Source organism: Bufo gargarizans, chromosome 1 (assembly GCF_014858855.1).
Source record: "Bufo gargarizans isolate SCDJY-AF-19 chromosome 1, ASM1485885v1, whole genome shotgun sequence".
Classification (NCBI taxonomy): Eukaryota; Metazoa; Chordata; class Amphibia; order Anura; family Bufonidae; genus Bufo; species Bufo gargarizans.
Window position 1 is genome coordinate 151,809,093 of NC_058080.1, and position 12,678 is coordinate 151,821,770.

At 45.3% G+C, this 12,678-nt stretch overlaps 1 protein-coding gene across 4 annotated transcripts in view; it reads right to left on the reverse strand.

The window, feature by feature from the left end:
- Window positions 1-9,021: 9,021 nt before the first annotated feature.
- Window positions 9,022-12,678, reverse strand: part of FGL1 (fibrinogen like 1) — a 42,678-nt gene continuing 39,021 nt past the window's right edge. For all 4 annotated transcript variants that reach the window (XM_044299697.1, XM_044299691.1, XM_044299685.1 and 1 more), the window contains 2 exons: window positions 12,205-12,392; window positions 9,022-9,431 (listed from right to left, as the gene is read on the reverse strand). In XM_044299697.1, coding sequence (XP_044155632.1) covers window positions 9,272-9,431; window positions 12,205-12,392 — 348 coding nt within the window. In that variant the 3' untranslated portion in view covers window positions 9,022-9,271. The remainder of the gene's footprint in view (window positions 9,432-12,204; window positions 12,393-12,678) is intronic.

Sequence of the window (12,678 nt, forward strand, 5' to 3'; positions counted from 1 at the left end):
TGAATGGGTCAGGATTCAGTGCGGGTGCTATGCGTTCACGTCACACATTGCACCCGCGTCGAAAACTCGCTCATGTGAAAGGGGCCTAAGGCATTGGCGTGTGGGACTTACTTGATGTGGGGCACTGTGATGGTGACCAGCTATATTGTGTAATTTAGTTAGGCAGGTGGTTGAAGACCTGGTGTATGGGTGCTGGGATCCCATAAGGCTATTCTTATCTGATAAAATGTGGCTTCCATGTGAGGTATTTTCAGGTACGGAACTGGATGGACCTATCTTATGAAATGTGGTTTCCATCAATAGGAAGAAAGCTTCCCCTGTTATTTGACACACACATACTTCCAACTTTGAAGAGAAGACTCACAGGAGAAGTGAGAGTGTGGCGAAGTGCAAAGCAGCGCAGTGTGGATTTTCTCCTGATATAGGCACACTTTTTTGTGATGCGCCACACTGCCTCCTGTGACATGTCATGCTCTCTTCAGAGTAGGTATGGTTACAAGGCCTGCAGCATTCCAGCACCGCTTCCAGTTAGCTCACATGGAGGGCTTCTTTCTGGGAGACTTGCCAGCATTTGCTTCCCTTTTTCTGGGACATATGGGAGTGTTGATAAGTATGATGGCCCTCATGCTAATAATTATAAATGGGCATTGTCACGAGGGTGTCAAGAGCCACGTCTGACTCCGTTATACCCGGGGTCAGGAAGTCGCAGCGGGTGGCTGCGCGCTCTATGTCTAAAGATCACGTTGTTTCTTAGTGATTGTTTTCTGTGTTTGCCTTGCAATCCTTTTTGTCTCACTCAGGGATCCGTAGCTTCTCCTCCTCAGCTGTTTCTTGTCTGCCACTCCCAACCTCCTTATATTCTCCTCTCACACTTCTCTAGTTGCCAGTTATAGAGCTTCCTGCCTGGACTTCTATACTGACCCACTGGAGCTGTGAATCCTGGTTGTTGTTCCAGAGTGCTACCCTCCGGATCCCTGTTGGGCTTTTTGTTGTCTCCTGTTGTCGCCCACCTGGGATTATATGTTTAGTCTGTATTGTCTGTCCTCCCCTTGGTGTTTTCCTTTAGAGCTAGTGGTGCGGACTAGTGTTCCCACCGCCCTGTTCACTATCTAGGGCTCATCTTAGGGAAAGCCAGGGTTTTAGGCACGTGATCGGCGTACGGGTGAGGAACCCGTCTAGGGACGTCAGGGCAGCCAGGTGCCAGCCGCAAGGTGAGTCAGGGGTCACCACCTTCCCTCTCACTTGGGCAGGGCCTTCCTCTTTCCCTCCCTCTGTGTCACGTATGTGATAGTCACGCCGATCGTGATAGGCATACACAGGTTTGGTAAAAAGCCACCTAAGTGGCAAATGATGCTTGTCACTGGCCGTCGGACACTGAGCTGCACAGTAGCTGGCGTCCCGTTGCCAGGCTGGCACATGTGCTCCTCTTGTTGCTGCTCCACCAGAATCTTGGTCCCACTGTATTGCACCATTGTGGGCTGCGCTGCCACCTTCCTGTTCTTTATAACTGGCTGAGCTTTATGAGCTGGAGCGCTGACCAATCAGGGAGAAGGTGGGGATGCAATCATTGATGTCACAGGTTACGTAGGTGGATGTGCAATGTGATCTAGGGAGCGCTGTATTTAGACAGGCAACTGCTGGTCACAGTTGCCTGTGATTAAGGTTTTCCCATCATATACCCTCCTATATTGAGTTTTTGACCTCTGGATTTTTGGACATTGGCATGTTCTGTATACTACCCCTTTTGCCCATCGATTTGTAACTGATGAGACTTCCTGGTTTTGACTTCTTGCCTTGATATGTTTCTATTTTCCAGTTTTTGATTTGGCTTTAGACTAGATTCTCCTGGTGTTGACTTTGGTTTGTACCACTAATGGCTGTATTCAATTTATCTCTGTTCTGGTTAAGGTTTTCCGACCCATCCAGTTATATGCTGTGTGTATCTGTCAGTATTTTTGTTATTTTGTCCCTGCATCTTTCCCTGTAGGCCCATGCACTTCGTAAGGAAGGGACTGACGTCCAGTTGTGGGCCGTCATCTAAGGCAGCTCGTCCAAGCAAGTAGGGATAGTGGTACAAGCAAAGTTCAGGGCCTCACTGATCCCTATCATGACAATGATGGTGTAATTAACAGAGTAGATAACATTCATGACTTTGATTCTGTGATGAGTAGTGGTGCATACTTCAGTCTTCCTGCCATGGGGCACAAATGCTATGGGGCAAATGAACTGTCCCTCCCCGCTGAGGGTATCACTCACACCCAGATAGCATAATGCCCCATCTTCCCTTCGCCACTTTCTAAAACAACATCACAGATATAGACATTTAACAATCCAAATCCATACTGGTCATAACTTTGGAGCAAACGAAATAAGATGCAGGCATCTTAATATATCTGCCCCAATATCTTTTTCTGTTACAGATATGGGCCCAGCTGGGCACTGCTCTATGAAACTATGGGACGTCTTTGTACAGGTGATAATAGGTTTGCACACAGCTCAATATTTCCACAGATATCTTCTGATCAGATGCACACGATGGCTTTAAAGAGGACATCTCACCTCTCCTGACATGTTTGTTTTAGTAGCTATTTGCATTTACTGTGTAACAACAATGCTGTAGCCTCTATTCTCATGACCATTTGTTGTAGCATCCCTGTATTATTCCTACTATAAGCTATGAACTAATTACTAGCCGTTTGCAATGAGGGTCCAGATATCTGTTACCAGTTATATCAGTCCGTGTTGGAAATCAAATTATATCATATCAAATTATATCAGTCCGTGTTGGAAATCTTATTTTAACCTCAGTGCTGACATAGCTTTTTGTTTGAAAGGGGCGCAAACGCACCCTGTAGCAGGTCACATATTGTTTGGCTGGCAGCAGTTAAAGGAGTTCTCCGGGCTTTTAATATTGATGACCTATCATCAGGACCCCTGCCGATCTGATATTGATGACCTATCTTGAGGATAGGTCATCAATTTGTAAAAGCCCAGAGAACATCTTTAAGCACGTCAACCCATTTGTAGAATGGGATGAGAAGAATCTGTATGTAGCATTAGGCGTAGGTTCCTGTCCTAAAGAAGTCGCATTGCTGGGGCGGACAGGCACAAAAGATTTTGTACTAAATGTAGTGGCCAAGAATCTCACATTTACATGATTAGCATGGCGTAGCACCAGTATATTTTCTAGAGTGAGTATGGCAGTATTTTATATATTTTGCTGGTTGTGTTTGCAGAGTGCTGTTGCATTGTGTTTGTTTTAGTCCTCTCTTCGCCTAAGATCCTGAACTGACCAAAATGAAGTATAGAAAGAAAAATGTATAATAGTATAATAGAATTAGGTGTATAATTAAAATAATGTATGGTTTATTACTCATATTGTAGGTGCCTCACAAGTCTTTTACACCTTCAAAGCTTACGTGACGTACACCCTCACAGTGTCTAGGCATGTGTGCATGAAGCCTAATTGGTGCAGTGTGTGACTAATATGTCACTGGTTTGAATGGTTGCACATAATTTGTGTGTTTTTGTTTCAATATCTTTTTCAAACTGTATATCCCACTTTTAACTTTCTCCTTTTACTAGTATTAAAGGGAGTCTTTCACGCAGTCGGGCTGGGGCATCACAGTTTACCTTGCGCATGCGCCGGGTAAACTGTGATGCCCCGGCCCGATTGTGGTAATTCAATGCATACGCGCCGATATCGCATTCATCGGTGCATGTGCAGGATTACGGACGGGAGGAGGGAGGTTAGAGCAGAGACTAAGGGCGGGCAGATGCGGCGGAGGGGGAGTGGCTTTGTATGAAAATGACCCAGGGGCCTGGGCACCGGCCGTTGTAATGCCGCCCCTGGGCACCTTCACAGCCTAATTTGCATGTGGATTAAAAGTGTTTTTCTGCAGAACGATGATAGCAAGGAACAAACGGTAAGCACAGTTTTAATAGGGGGATGCTGTGGACATAACACTGTTATTAGGTTAATAGGGGGAATCTGCGTGAAAGACTCCCTTTAACTTTGCATTTTGGGGGAACAAGGGTGGCATGCTGTAATTAATGGGGTTCTCTGGGCTACAGTAATTGATGAGGTCATAAATATCAGATCTAGGGGTGCCTGACACCTGACACCCGCAATAATCAACTGTTTTGGGCTGCCGTTGCGCCAGAAACTATACAGTGTATGTAGCTGGAGGCAGACAGCTCTGTGTACTGTGTAGTGTTTGCAGTCTAGGTTCTGCTCTGTACACTGCTAGGTTAGGTTCAGATAGGTTTCAGCAGGAATTAGGTGCCAAAAACGGAGAGAAATCTGCACTGAAACCTCCTCCCATTGTTTTCAATGGGAGGCAGTGCCGCAGTGCATTGTCACGTTCGGGTGTGGGAGGGAAATACCACACAGAACATAGGAGGGAAAGGGGTGAGGGAATAAGGCCTGGAAACTAGGGAAAGGAGAGGACACCTCCTACTAAGACCCTAATCAAAGTCCTGACTAACTACCAGTATGAACAGACCCCAGAAGTAGGTGAGTTCATACACACGAATACCTAATGTCCTAACTCACCCTATAGGACCCTGGTACTAATGTCAGGACTGAAACAACCTGTTTCTCCAAAAGGAAGGATGAACAGGAGTCTCCCTCAGGTTTTAATACAAATGAAAGGGAAATGGAACACACAAAATAACTCAAACAAAGTACAAAAGGGAAAGAAAACACTTAACTTCAAGTGGCTTCGGCAGCACCAGGAACTCAGCCGAGATCCATACTGAAGCTATAAATCGCATAGCATAGTGGGCGAAAACACAATAAATAGAGATGGTTAAATGACCATAATAGCCACACCTGGGGAAAGAAGGTGTGCCAAGCACCAGAAACAACACAGACCTTATTTGTGTCATGGTCTTACCTTCTCACTGTTCTCCTTCGTTTGACATGTGCTGGCGGCCATCTTGGTTTCTGGGTTTCTTGTAGCCTCCCACCCTGCGGCTTCTCCTTCCCACTGGGAGGAGCTGGATGCCTAGCTCATATATATAGGAGGTCTGTGGCTTCAGTTCCTTGCTTGGTCCTCCTGTGTTCACATGCTTCTAAGACTGCTGCTGCTTCTGGTTCCTGATCCTGGCCTCGTCTGACTACCCCGTTGGTTCCTGATCCTGGCTTCGTCTGACTACCCCGTTGGTTCCTGATCCTGGCTTCGTCTGACTACCCTTCTGGTTCCTGACCTCTGTCTACGCAAGACCCTGCTTCGGTTTAGCCATTCCGTTTGGACTTTTGCTTACGGCTTGATTTTCAATAAAGCCTTCTTATTTTCCACTTATCTCTTGTTGTACGTCTGGTTCATGGTTCCTTGACATTAGGACCAAGCCATGAATTCTGACGGTACAGGGCCATCCTCGCTACCTACGCTGGTTGCCAGACTTGATCAGCAGGATCACCTGTTGGGTCGGTTCGCTGTGGCGTTGCAAACCCTGCTTGAACGCATGGCTCATTTCGCTTCCGTTGCCGATGGGTCGGTTGTCGCTCCTGGGCCCGCTCCTACTGCCGCTCCGGTTGTTGCGCCAGAGTCTACCCCGACACCTGTTGCTGCGCCTGCGGTGTCTCGGGGTATGACCGGTTCTGCCCCCCTTCCACAGCGCTTTGGGGGAGAGCCAACTCAGTGCCGAGGTTTCCTTAACCAGGTGGGCATTTATTTCGAGTTGCTGCCACATGCCTTTCCTACTGAGAGATCAAAGGTGGGCTTCTTGATCTCGCTGCTCTCGGACAAGGCCTTGGCCTGGGCCAGCCCTTTATGGGAGAACAACAATCCGGTGGTTGCCGAGTTTTCCGGTTTTGTTGCTTCTCTTCGGAAGGTATTCGATGTGCCGGCTCGTGCTGCCTCTGCTGCGAAGCTCCTTATGTCCATCAGACAGGGTTCACGATCCGTAGCTGAATACGCCATTGAGTTTCGTACCCTGGCAGCAGAGGTGGGCTGGAATAATGAGGCTCTGGTCGCTGCTTTCTCTCATGGTCTCTCGGATGCCTTGAAGGATGAGGTTGCAGCTAAGGACCTACCAGTGGAGCTCGAGTCTCTTATTTCTTTCCTGATTTTGATTGACACCAGACTCAGAGAGAGACCTTCCTTTAAGGAGAGCCTGCGGAGGTCTTCTAACAGATTGGCGCCTACGTTTGCTGTCCCACCCGTGCCTCCCTCTCCTCCCACGCCTCCTGGGGATGACTTGTCTGGGGGTGAACCCATGCAGCTGGGGTTTGCTCGCCTGTCCGAGGGGGAGAGGGTACTCCGGAGACGCGAGGGCCGATGCATGTACTGTGGTCTCGGTGGGCATTTTCGGTTGGCATGTCCGAACCGTCCGGGAAACGCTCGCACCTGAGATCCTGTCGGGGGCAGATCTTGGGTGGAGTCTCCTTGTTCCCGGTTTCCCGTGTTGACAAACCACTGATCACTGTTGTCCTCTCCTGGGTCGGGGGCTCGGTGACGACCCAGGCGTTGGTGGACTCTGGTGCTGGTGGTTTGTTCATTGATAGTGTGTTCGCTGCCGCCAATTCCATTCCTCTGCAGCCTCGAGGTTCCCCACTGGCCCCTGGGCACCTTCACAGCCTAATTTGCATGTGGATTAAAAGTGTTTTTCTGCAGAACGATGATAGCAAGGAACAAACGGTAAGCACAGTTTTAATAGGGGGATGCTGTGGACATAACACTGTTATTAGGTTAATAGGGGGAATCTGCGTGAAAGACTCCCTTTAACTTTGCATTTTGGGGGAACAAGGGTGGCATGCTGTAATTAATGGGGTTCTCTGGGCTACAGTAATTGATGAGGTCATAAATATCAGATCTAGGGGTGCCTGACACCTGACACCCGCAATAATCAACTGTTTTGGGCTGCCGTTGCGCCAGAAACTATACAGTGTATGTAGCTGGAGGCAGACAGCTCTGTGTACTGTGTAGTGTTTGCAGTCTATTCAAGCAGAGCCTTCTGCTTCTGCTCTGTACACTGCTAGGTTAGGTTCAGATAGGTTTCAGCAGGAATTAGGTGCCAAAAACGGAGAGAAATCTGCACTGAAACCTCCTCCCATTGTTTTCAATGGGAGGCAGTGCCGCAGTGCATTGTCACGTTCGGGTGTGGGAGGGAAATACCACACAGAACATAGGAGGGAAAGGGGTGAGGGAATAAGGCCTGGAAACTAGGGAAAGGAGAGGACACCTCCTACTAAGACCCTAATCAAAGTCCTGACTAACTACCAGTATGAACAGACCCCAGAAGTAGGTGAGTTCATACACACGAATACCTAATGTCCTAACTCACCCTATAGGACCCTGGTACTAATGTCAGGACTGAAACAACCTGTTTCTCCAAAAGGAAGGATGAACAGGAGTCTCCCTCAGGTTTTAATACAAATGAAAGGGAAATGGAACACACAAAATAACTCAAACAAAGTACAAAAGGGAAAGAAAACACTTAACTTCAAGTGGCTTCGGCAGCACCAGGAACTCAGCCGAGATCCATACTGAAGCTATAAATCGCATAGCATAGTGGGCGAAAACACAATAAATAGAGATGGTTAAATGACCATAATAGCCACACCTGGGGAAAGAAGGTGTGCCAAGCACCAGAAACAACACAGACCTTATTTGTGTCATGGTCTTACCTTCTCACTGTTCTCCTTCGTTTGACATGTGCTGGCGGCCATCTTGGTTTCTGGGTTTCTTGTAGCCTCCCACCCTGCGGCTTCTCCTTCCCACTGGGAGGAGCTGGATGCCTAGCTCATATATATAGGAGGTCTGTGGCTTCAGTTCCTTGCTTGGTCCTCCTGTGTTCACATGCTTCTAAGACTGCTGCTGCTTCTGGTTCCTGATCCTGGCCTCGTCTGACTACCCCGTTGGTTCCTGATCCTGGCTTCGTCTGACTACCCCGTTGGTTCCTGATCCTGGCTTTGTCTGACTACCCTTCTGGTTCCTGACCTCTGTCTACGCAAGACCCTGCTTCGGTTTAGCCATCCGTTTGGACTTTTGCTTACGGCTTGATTTTCAATAAAGCCTTCTTATTTTCCACTTATCTCTTGTTGTACGTCTGGTTCATGGTTCCTTGACAATTTGATCCAAAAGGAAAACATGTCAGATCAAACCACATGTTGCCAGTCTCACAGACCTCCTGCCACCTGTCACGAGAACGTCATGCAGGGATTTTCAAGACCATGCCAAGCCCACTTACAAAGCCACAGTTGGAGCCTGCTCAATGTTTAGCTCCATTCAATGAAGCTAAACCTAGAGCAGGTCCACAGGAACAGTCATGGCAGAAACCGCACCACAGCAGTTCTTGCCGTGGGATACGAGGAGGATTTTGTAGCGGACAGTTTCTGGTGCCACAGCCTGAAACAGCTGATCGGTGGGGGTGCTGGATGGGAGACCCCCACTGATCTGATATTGATGACCTATAAATATCTGGTCTGAGAAACATGCTTCTTCTATACACATAAGACTGTTGATGGATACTGATAATACAAATTGTATCTGTTTATTTAATAATTTGCTATATAGGGAAATATACACTGTATTTCAGATTTTATTTTCTGATTGTAGATTTTTTTTTACTCATTTTCTTATATATGATTATATGGGCAGCCTGCTTATCTGAAATGCTGTAGTGAGCTGTGAATAGCCACTCAGAAATTTGCATTACAGCAGCCACATGGACATAAAAACCTCATTCAGAAAACAACGTATTAACTTCTATGGTAGAGTGTTGTGAGCATGCTTTGTGAGCAGTGCAGAGGACATTCTGCAGGCAGTGGGAGGAGGTGACCTATATTTATTATCCATTGCCAGCAGTTTGTATGTCTCTAGCTTTATAACAGAGGTGTTACCTTTCATTGTAACTCTGCCTGTGATGAAAATGAGATGACTGCTGAAAAGATAAGCTGTACAAATCAGAGAATATCTCTATTGTGTGGCTCACTGGCAAGATTTGCAAAACTGCAAGATTTCAGTCTTTTTAAGGTACAGTATCATACTGACTCATAAAATAAAACAACACCAAAATGTTTAAAATATGTTTAATATAAAAGTAATTTTCTGATGACGCATTCCCTTTAAATATGCAGGATCAGCCAACATGTATCTGTGTGTGTGTGGCCCGGTCTGGAGACATACCAAAAGTAGTTGAAATTAGAGGCACATATTAATGAGCTTTGAAAAACAATGGCCAGATCCATAGTAACGGAATGTGTAAATCTCTACAAAACTTTGCAGATTTATAAGTACATGAAAATAATAGTTAAAGAAACAATTTATACAAGGTTTGGCTCAAAGTGTATGGATCTAATCTTCATAGCGACATATTTCAGGGAATACCACCATCCGTGCCATGTGTACCAAATAATCCCATCATCTGTGTTAGACGTGTAAGGACCTTTGTAGTACAAGCCGTTTAGGTTGGTAGAGTGACACCTGGTGGTAGAATCACAGAAGTAATAAAATGCAGTAACAAAGGATACAGTCAATGCTATATACCACCTTTAGGCTTCATAAGCAGAGCTTTTATGTTACATGTTAAAGGGGTTGTTCAAGATCAATCAAAATCTCAGACAAGCCCTGCAGTAGCCTGAAATAAAAATATTATAGAGTCGCCTCTTTCTCCAGCGCTCCTCTTTAGTGATGAGCGTCAGGGCCGGGCAATATTCGAATTTGCAATATTTTGCAAATATTTTGTAGAATATTCATCATGAATTAGAGAATTTGCGAATATATTCTTGATTGCTAAAATTGGCAATGTAATATTCGCGTAATGCGCGTGAAATACAGGCGTGGGTCACTTATGCTACATTTTTCAAGCTTTATATGCAGATAGAGTGCTCCAAAATATTCGCAATATTCAAATTTTCGCCAATTAATGATGTGCATATTTTTTCGCAATACGTGCAACTTGTGACATCCCAGCACTATGTCTGTAGCATGTATGTACGGACAGCAGAACCTATCAGCTACACTATAGATCTATCTAACCTACACTGACTATCTCCCCCTAACTATCTAAATTATATATATATAAGTTAACTATCTAATGTAATACATCAAAGCACAGAGCACATTAATGACACTGCTGTCTCTTTCATAACTGCAATAAACTGTAGAAAATGGCTGCTGGAGAGGTTCTTATATACTACGGGATAGGCAACTTTCCTATTGGTTGCTAGGGATGTTGCTAAGCTCAGACAAAGACACTGCTGCCTTCTCATTGGCCCACAAGCAAGAACAAGGGAGGGATCGTGGGTTCAGATGAAAAAAAATCTAGAATATTCATAAATACGAATATATAGCACTATTCTAAATCTTTGTGAATTCTCGAAGTTGCAATATTCGCGCCCAACACTACCAAGTGCTCTTTGCAGTGCTGGTTATGTCCTCTTACTGCAGCCAGGATGTGCCAGTACACGGTATGTTACCACTGCTACCACTTACTGTCCTCAGCAGTCTAACGCCTTTCACATAGTCAGTGTTTAGTCAGTATTTGATCAGTGATTGTGCCGAAACCAGGAGTAGAGGCTACACAGATATAAGGTATAATGGAAAAATCTGCACCTATTATGTGTTTTGGACCCACGCCTGGTTTTGGCTCACAATCACTGACCAAACACTGACTGTGTGACAGCAACCTATCACCGAGGACAGTGATTGGCTGCAGCAGTCACGCGGTGTATACCGGCACATCTCCGCTGCAGTTTGTAAACGAGCAATGGAAGGAGGACCAGACTAGCCCCACACGGAATGGCGCTGGAGAGCGGTGTATGTATAAGAAGATTTTTATTTTAGGCCATTGCCATTAGAACAGATTTTTAATTATAGCAAACAACTCCATTAATGTAGCCACTATATAAATGGTTTCTACTTTGTAGTATATTATTATTTACTTTGTAGTAAATTTTTATTGATTGATACGTAATGTTAAAGAGGTTGGCCCATCTCACACATTGGTGGCATATCTCTAGAATATGTCTAGGATATGCCACCAATGTCAGTTAGGTGCAGGTACCACCTCTGGGACCTGCACCTATCTCTAGCATGGGTCCCCAAAAGTGAACGGGGGCATATCGGGCAAGCACAGCCACCCTCCATTCTATTCTATGGGAGTACCAAAAATAGCTGAGCGCCATCTCGGCTATTTCCGTAACTCCCATAAATGTGAATGGACACGTGGCCGCTCTTCAGCAGTGCATTCTCCATTTATTTCTATGGGAGTTCTAGATTTTTTTTCGGAACTGCCATAGAAGTGAATGAAGCGCACGCTGCGCATGCTCTGTGCGCTGTCCTTAACTTTGGGGGCCACGTTCTAGAGATACTGTACCTCTGGGACCCGCCCCTATGTGACATAGGTGTCATATCTTAGCAATATGCCACCAATATGTAAGATCGGCCAATCCCTTTAAAGGATACGTCATCTGCCATATTTTATTCTACTTTGCATGTTATCTTACCACAAATTTCCCAGTAAATGAAGATAATATACAGTATACTTCCCCAGTGTGCACTGATCTTTGGATAGTAATTAGAGATGAGTGAATTTCTTAAAATGTTATCCCATTCGGCTGAATAGCCTGACTGATTCCATTCGGGCAGAAATTAACATTGCAATAGGAACTTTTTGAAAAATTAAGGTTGAATTTCTGAATTTTAGCCAATCAATTCGCTCATCTCTAGGAATGATATTGAATAATTCTTCAGGAATCCTTGGTGTACATTACCTTTTCATTCTAGTAACATGGCCCCAAATGAAGGAGGTAGCACTAGAACTTTGAGAAGGGCACCAGGAGGACCAGCAAAGGTTAATAAAGTATATGATGGCATTCAGTAAGCAAGGTTTTTCCAGGATTTTATCGTTTGTATAAACTTGAGTTACACTTTAACTGGTAAGAACATATAACTCTATAACTACACTGAACCAGTTAGTGCAGCCTATAGGGATATAATGTAGAGAATTCATAAAGGCTGAACAGGCAATTTGAGTTGTAAGACAGGGATGGATTCTGCAGCGCCTAGAAATAAAGCTGAACCCACAGTACATGGAGGTCGTGCCAAAACCCAACATGTACACCAAAAGGCTCCTGCCCATCTCCTGCCACTATCAGCGGTCTACACTGATGGCTGAACCCTTGGTATTGAGAATGGAATGTATCATCATTACGTGTCAGTAATAAAACTCTTTTATTCAGAACACAGATGTTACCTGTTATACCACCATCCACCTTTGTCCTCCTCCGCACAATTCTCCTCGTAGTTGTCATTGTCCCGATCCCTTGTGCTGAACTTCATACCATTATGGTTTGCCCACCACTTAACTTCTGGGTTAAAGCCTCCCGTCAGAGAGTCGCCAGCGGTACCCGAGTACTCCCCACAACTTATCTGGTATGCACTCTAGGGTTGATAAAAAGAGGATTCACGGAGGAGACAAGCATTCGTGATAATTCAATTCTTCCATAATCTTCTAATGAATATCTCCGACAGCTAGCACCCTACGAAATGTGCCCTATGGCCCCGCAATTTTCCTCCCAGATATAGATATCTGTGCAACAAAATTTTCCATTTTTTTCCACTTGCATGTATGTAAATGTATTACTGTTATATATTGTGCTGGTGCCATGGGATAGACCCTAGAATATTGTAAATCAGAATTGGTGGTAGATGGGCAGCACGGTGGCTC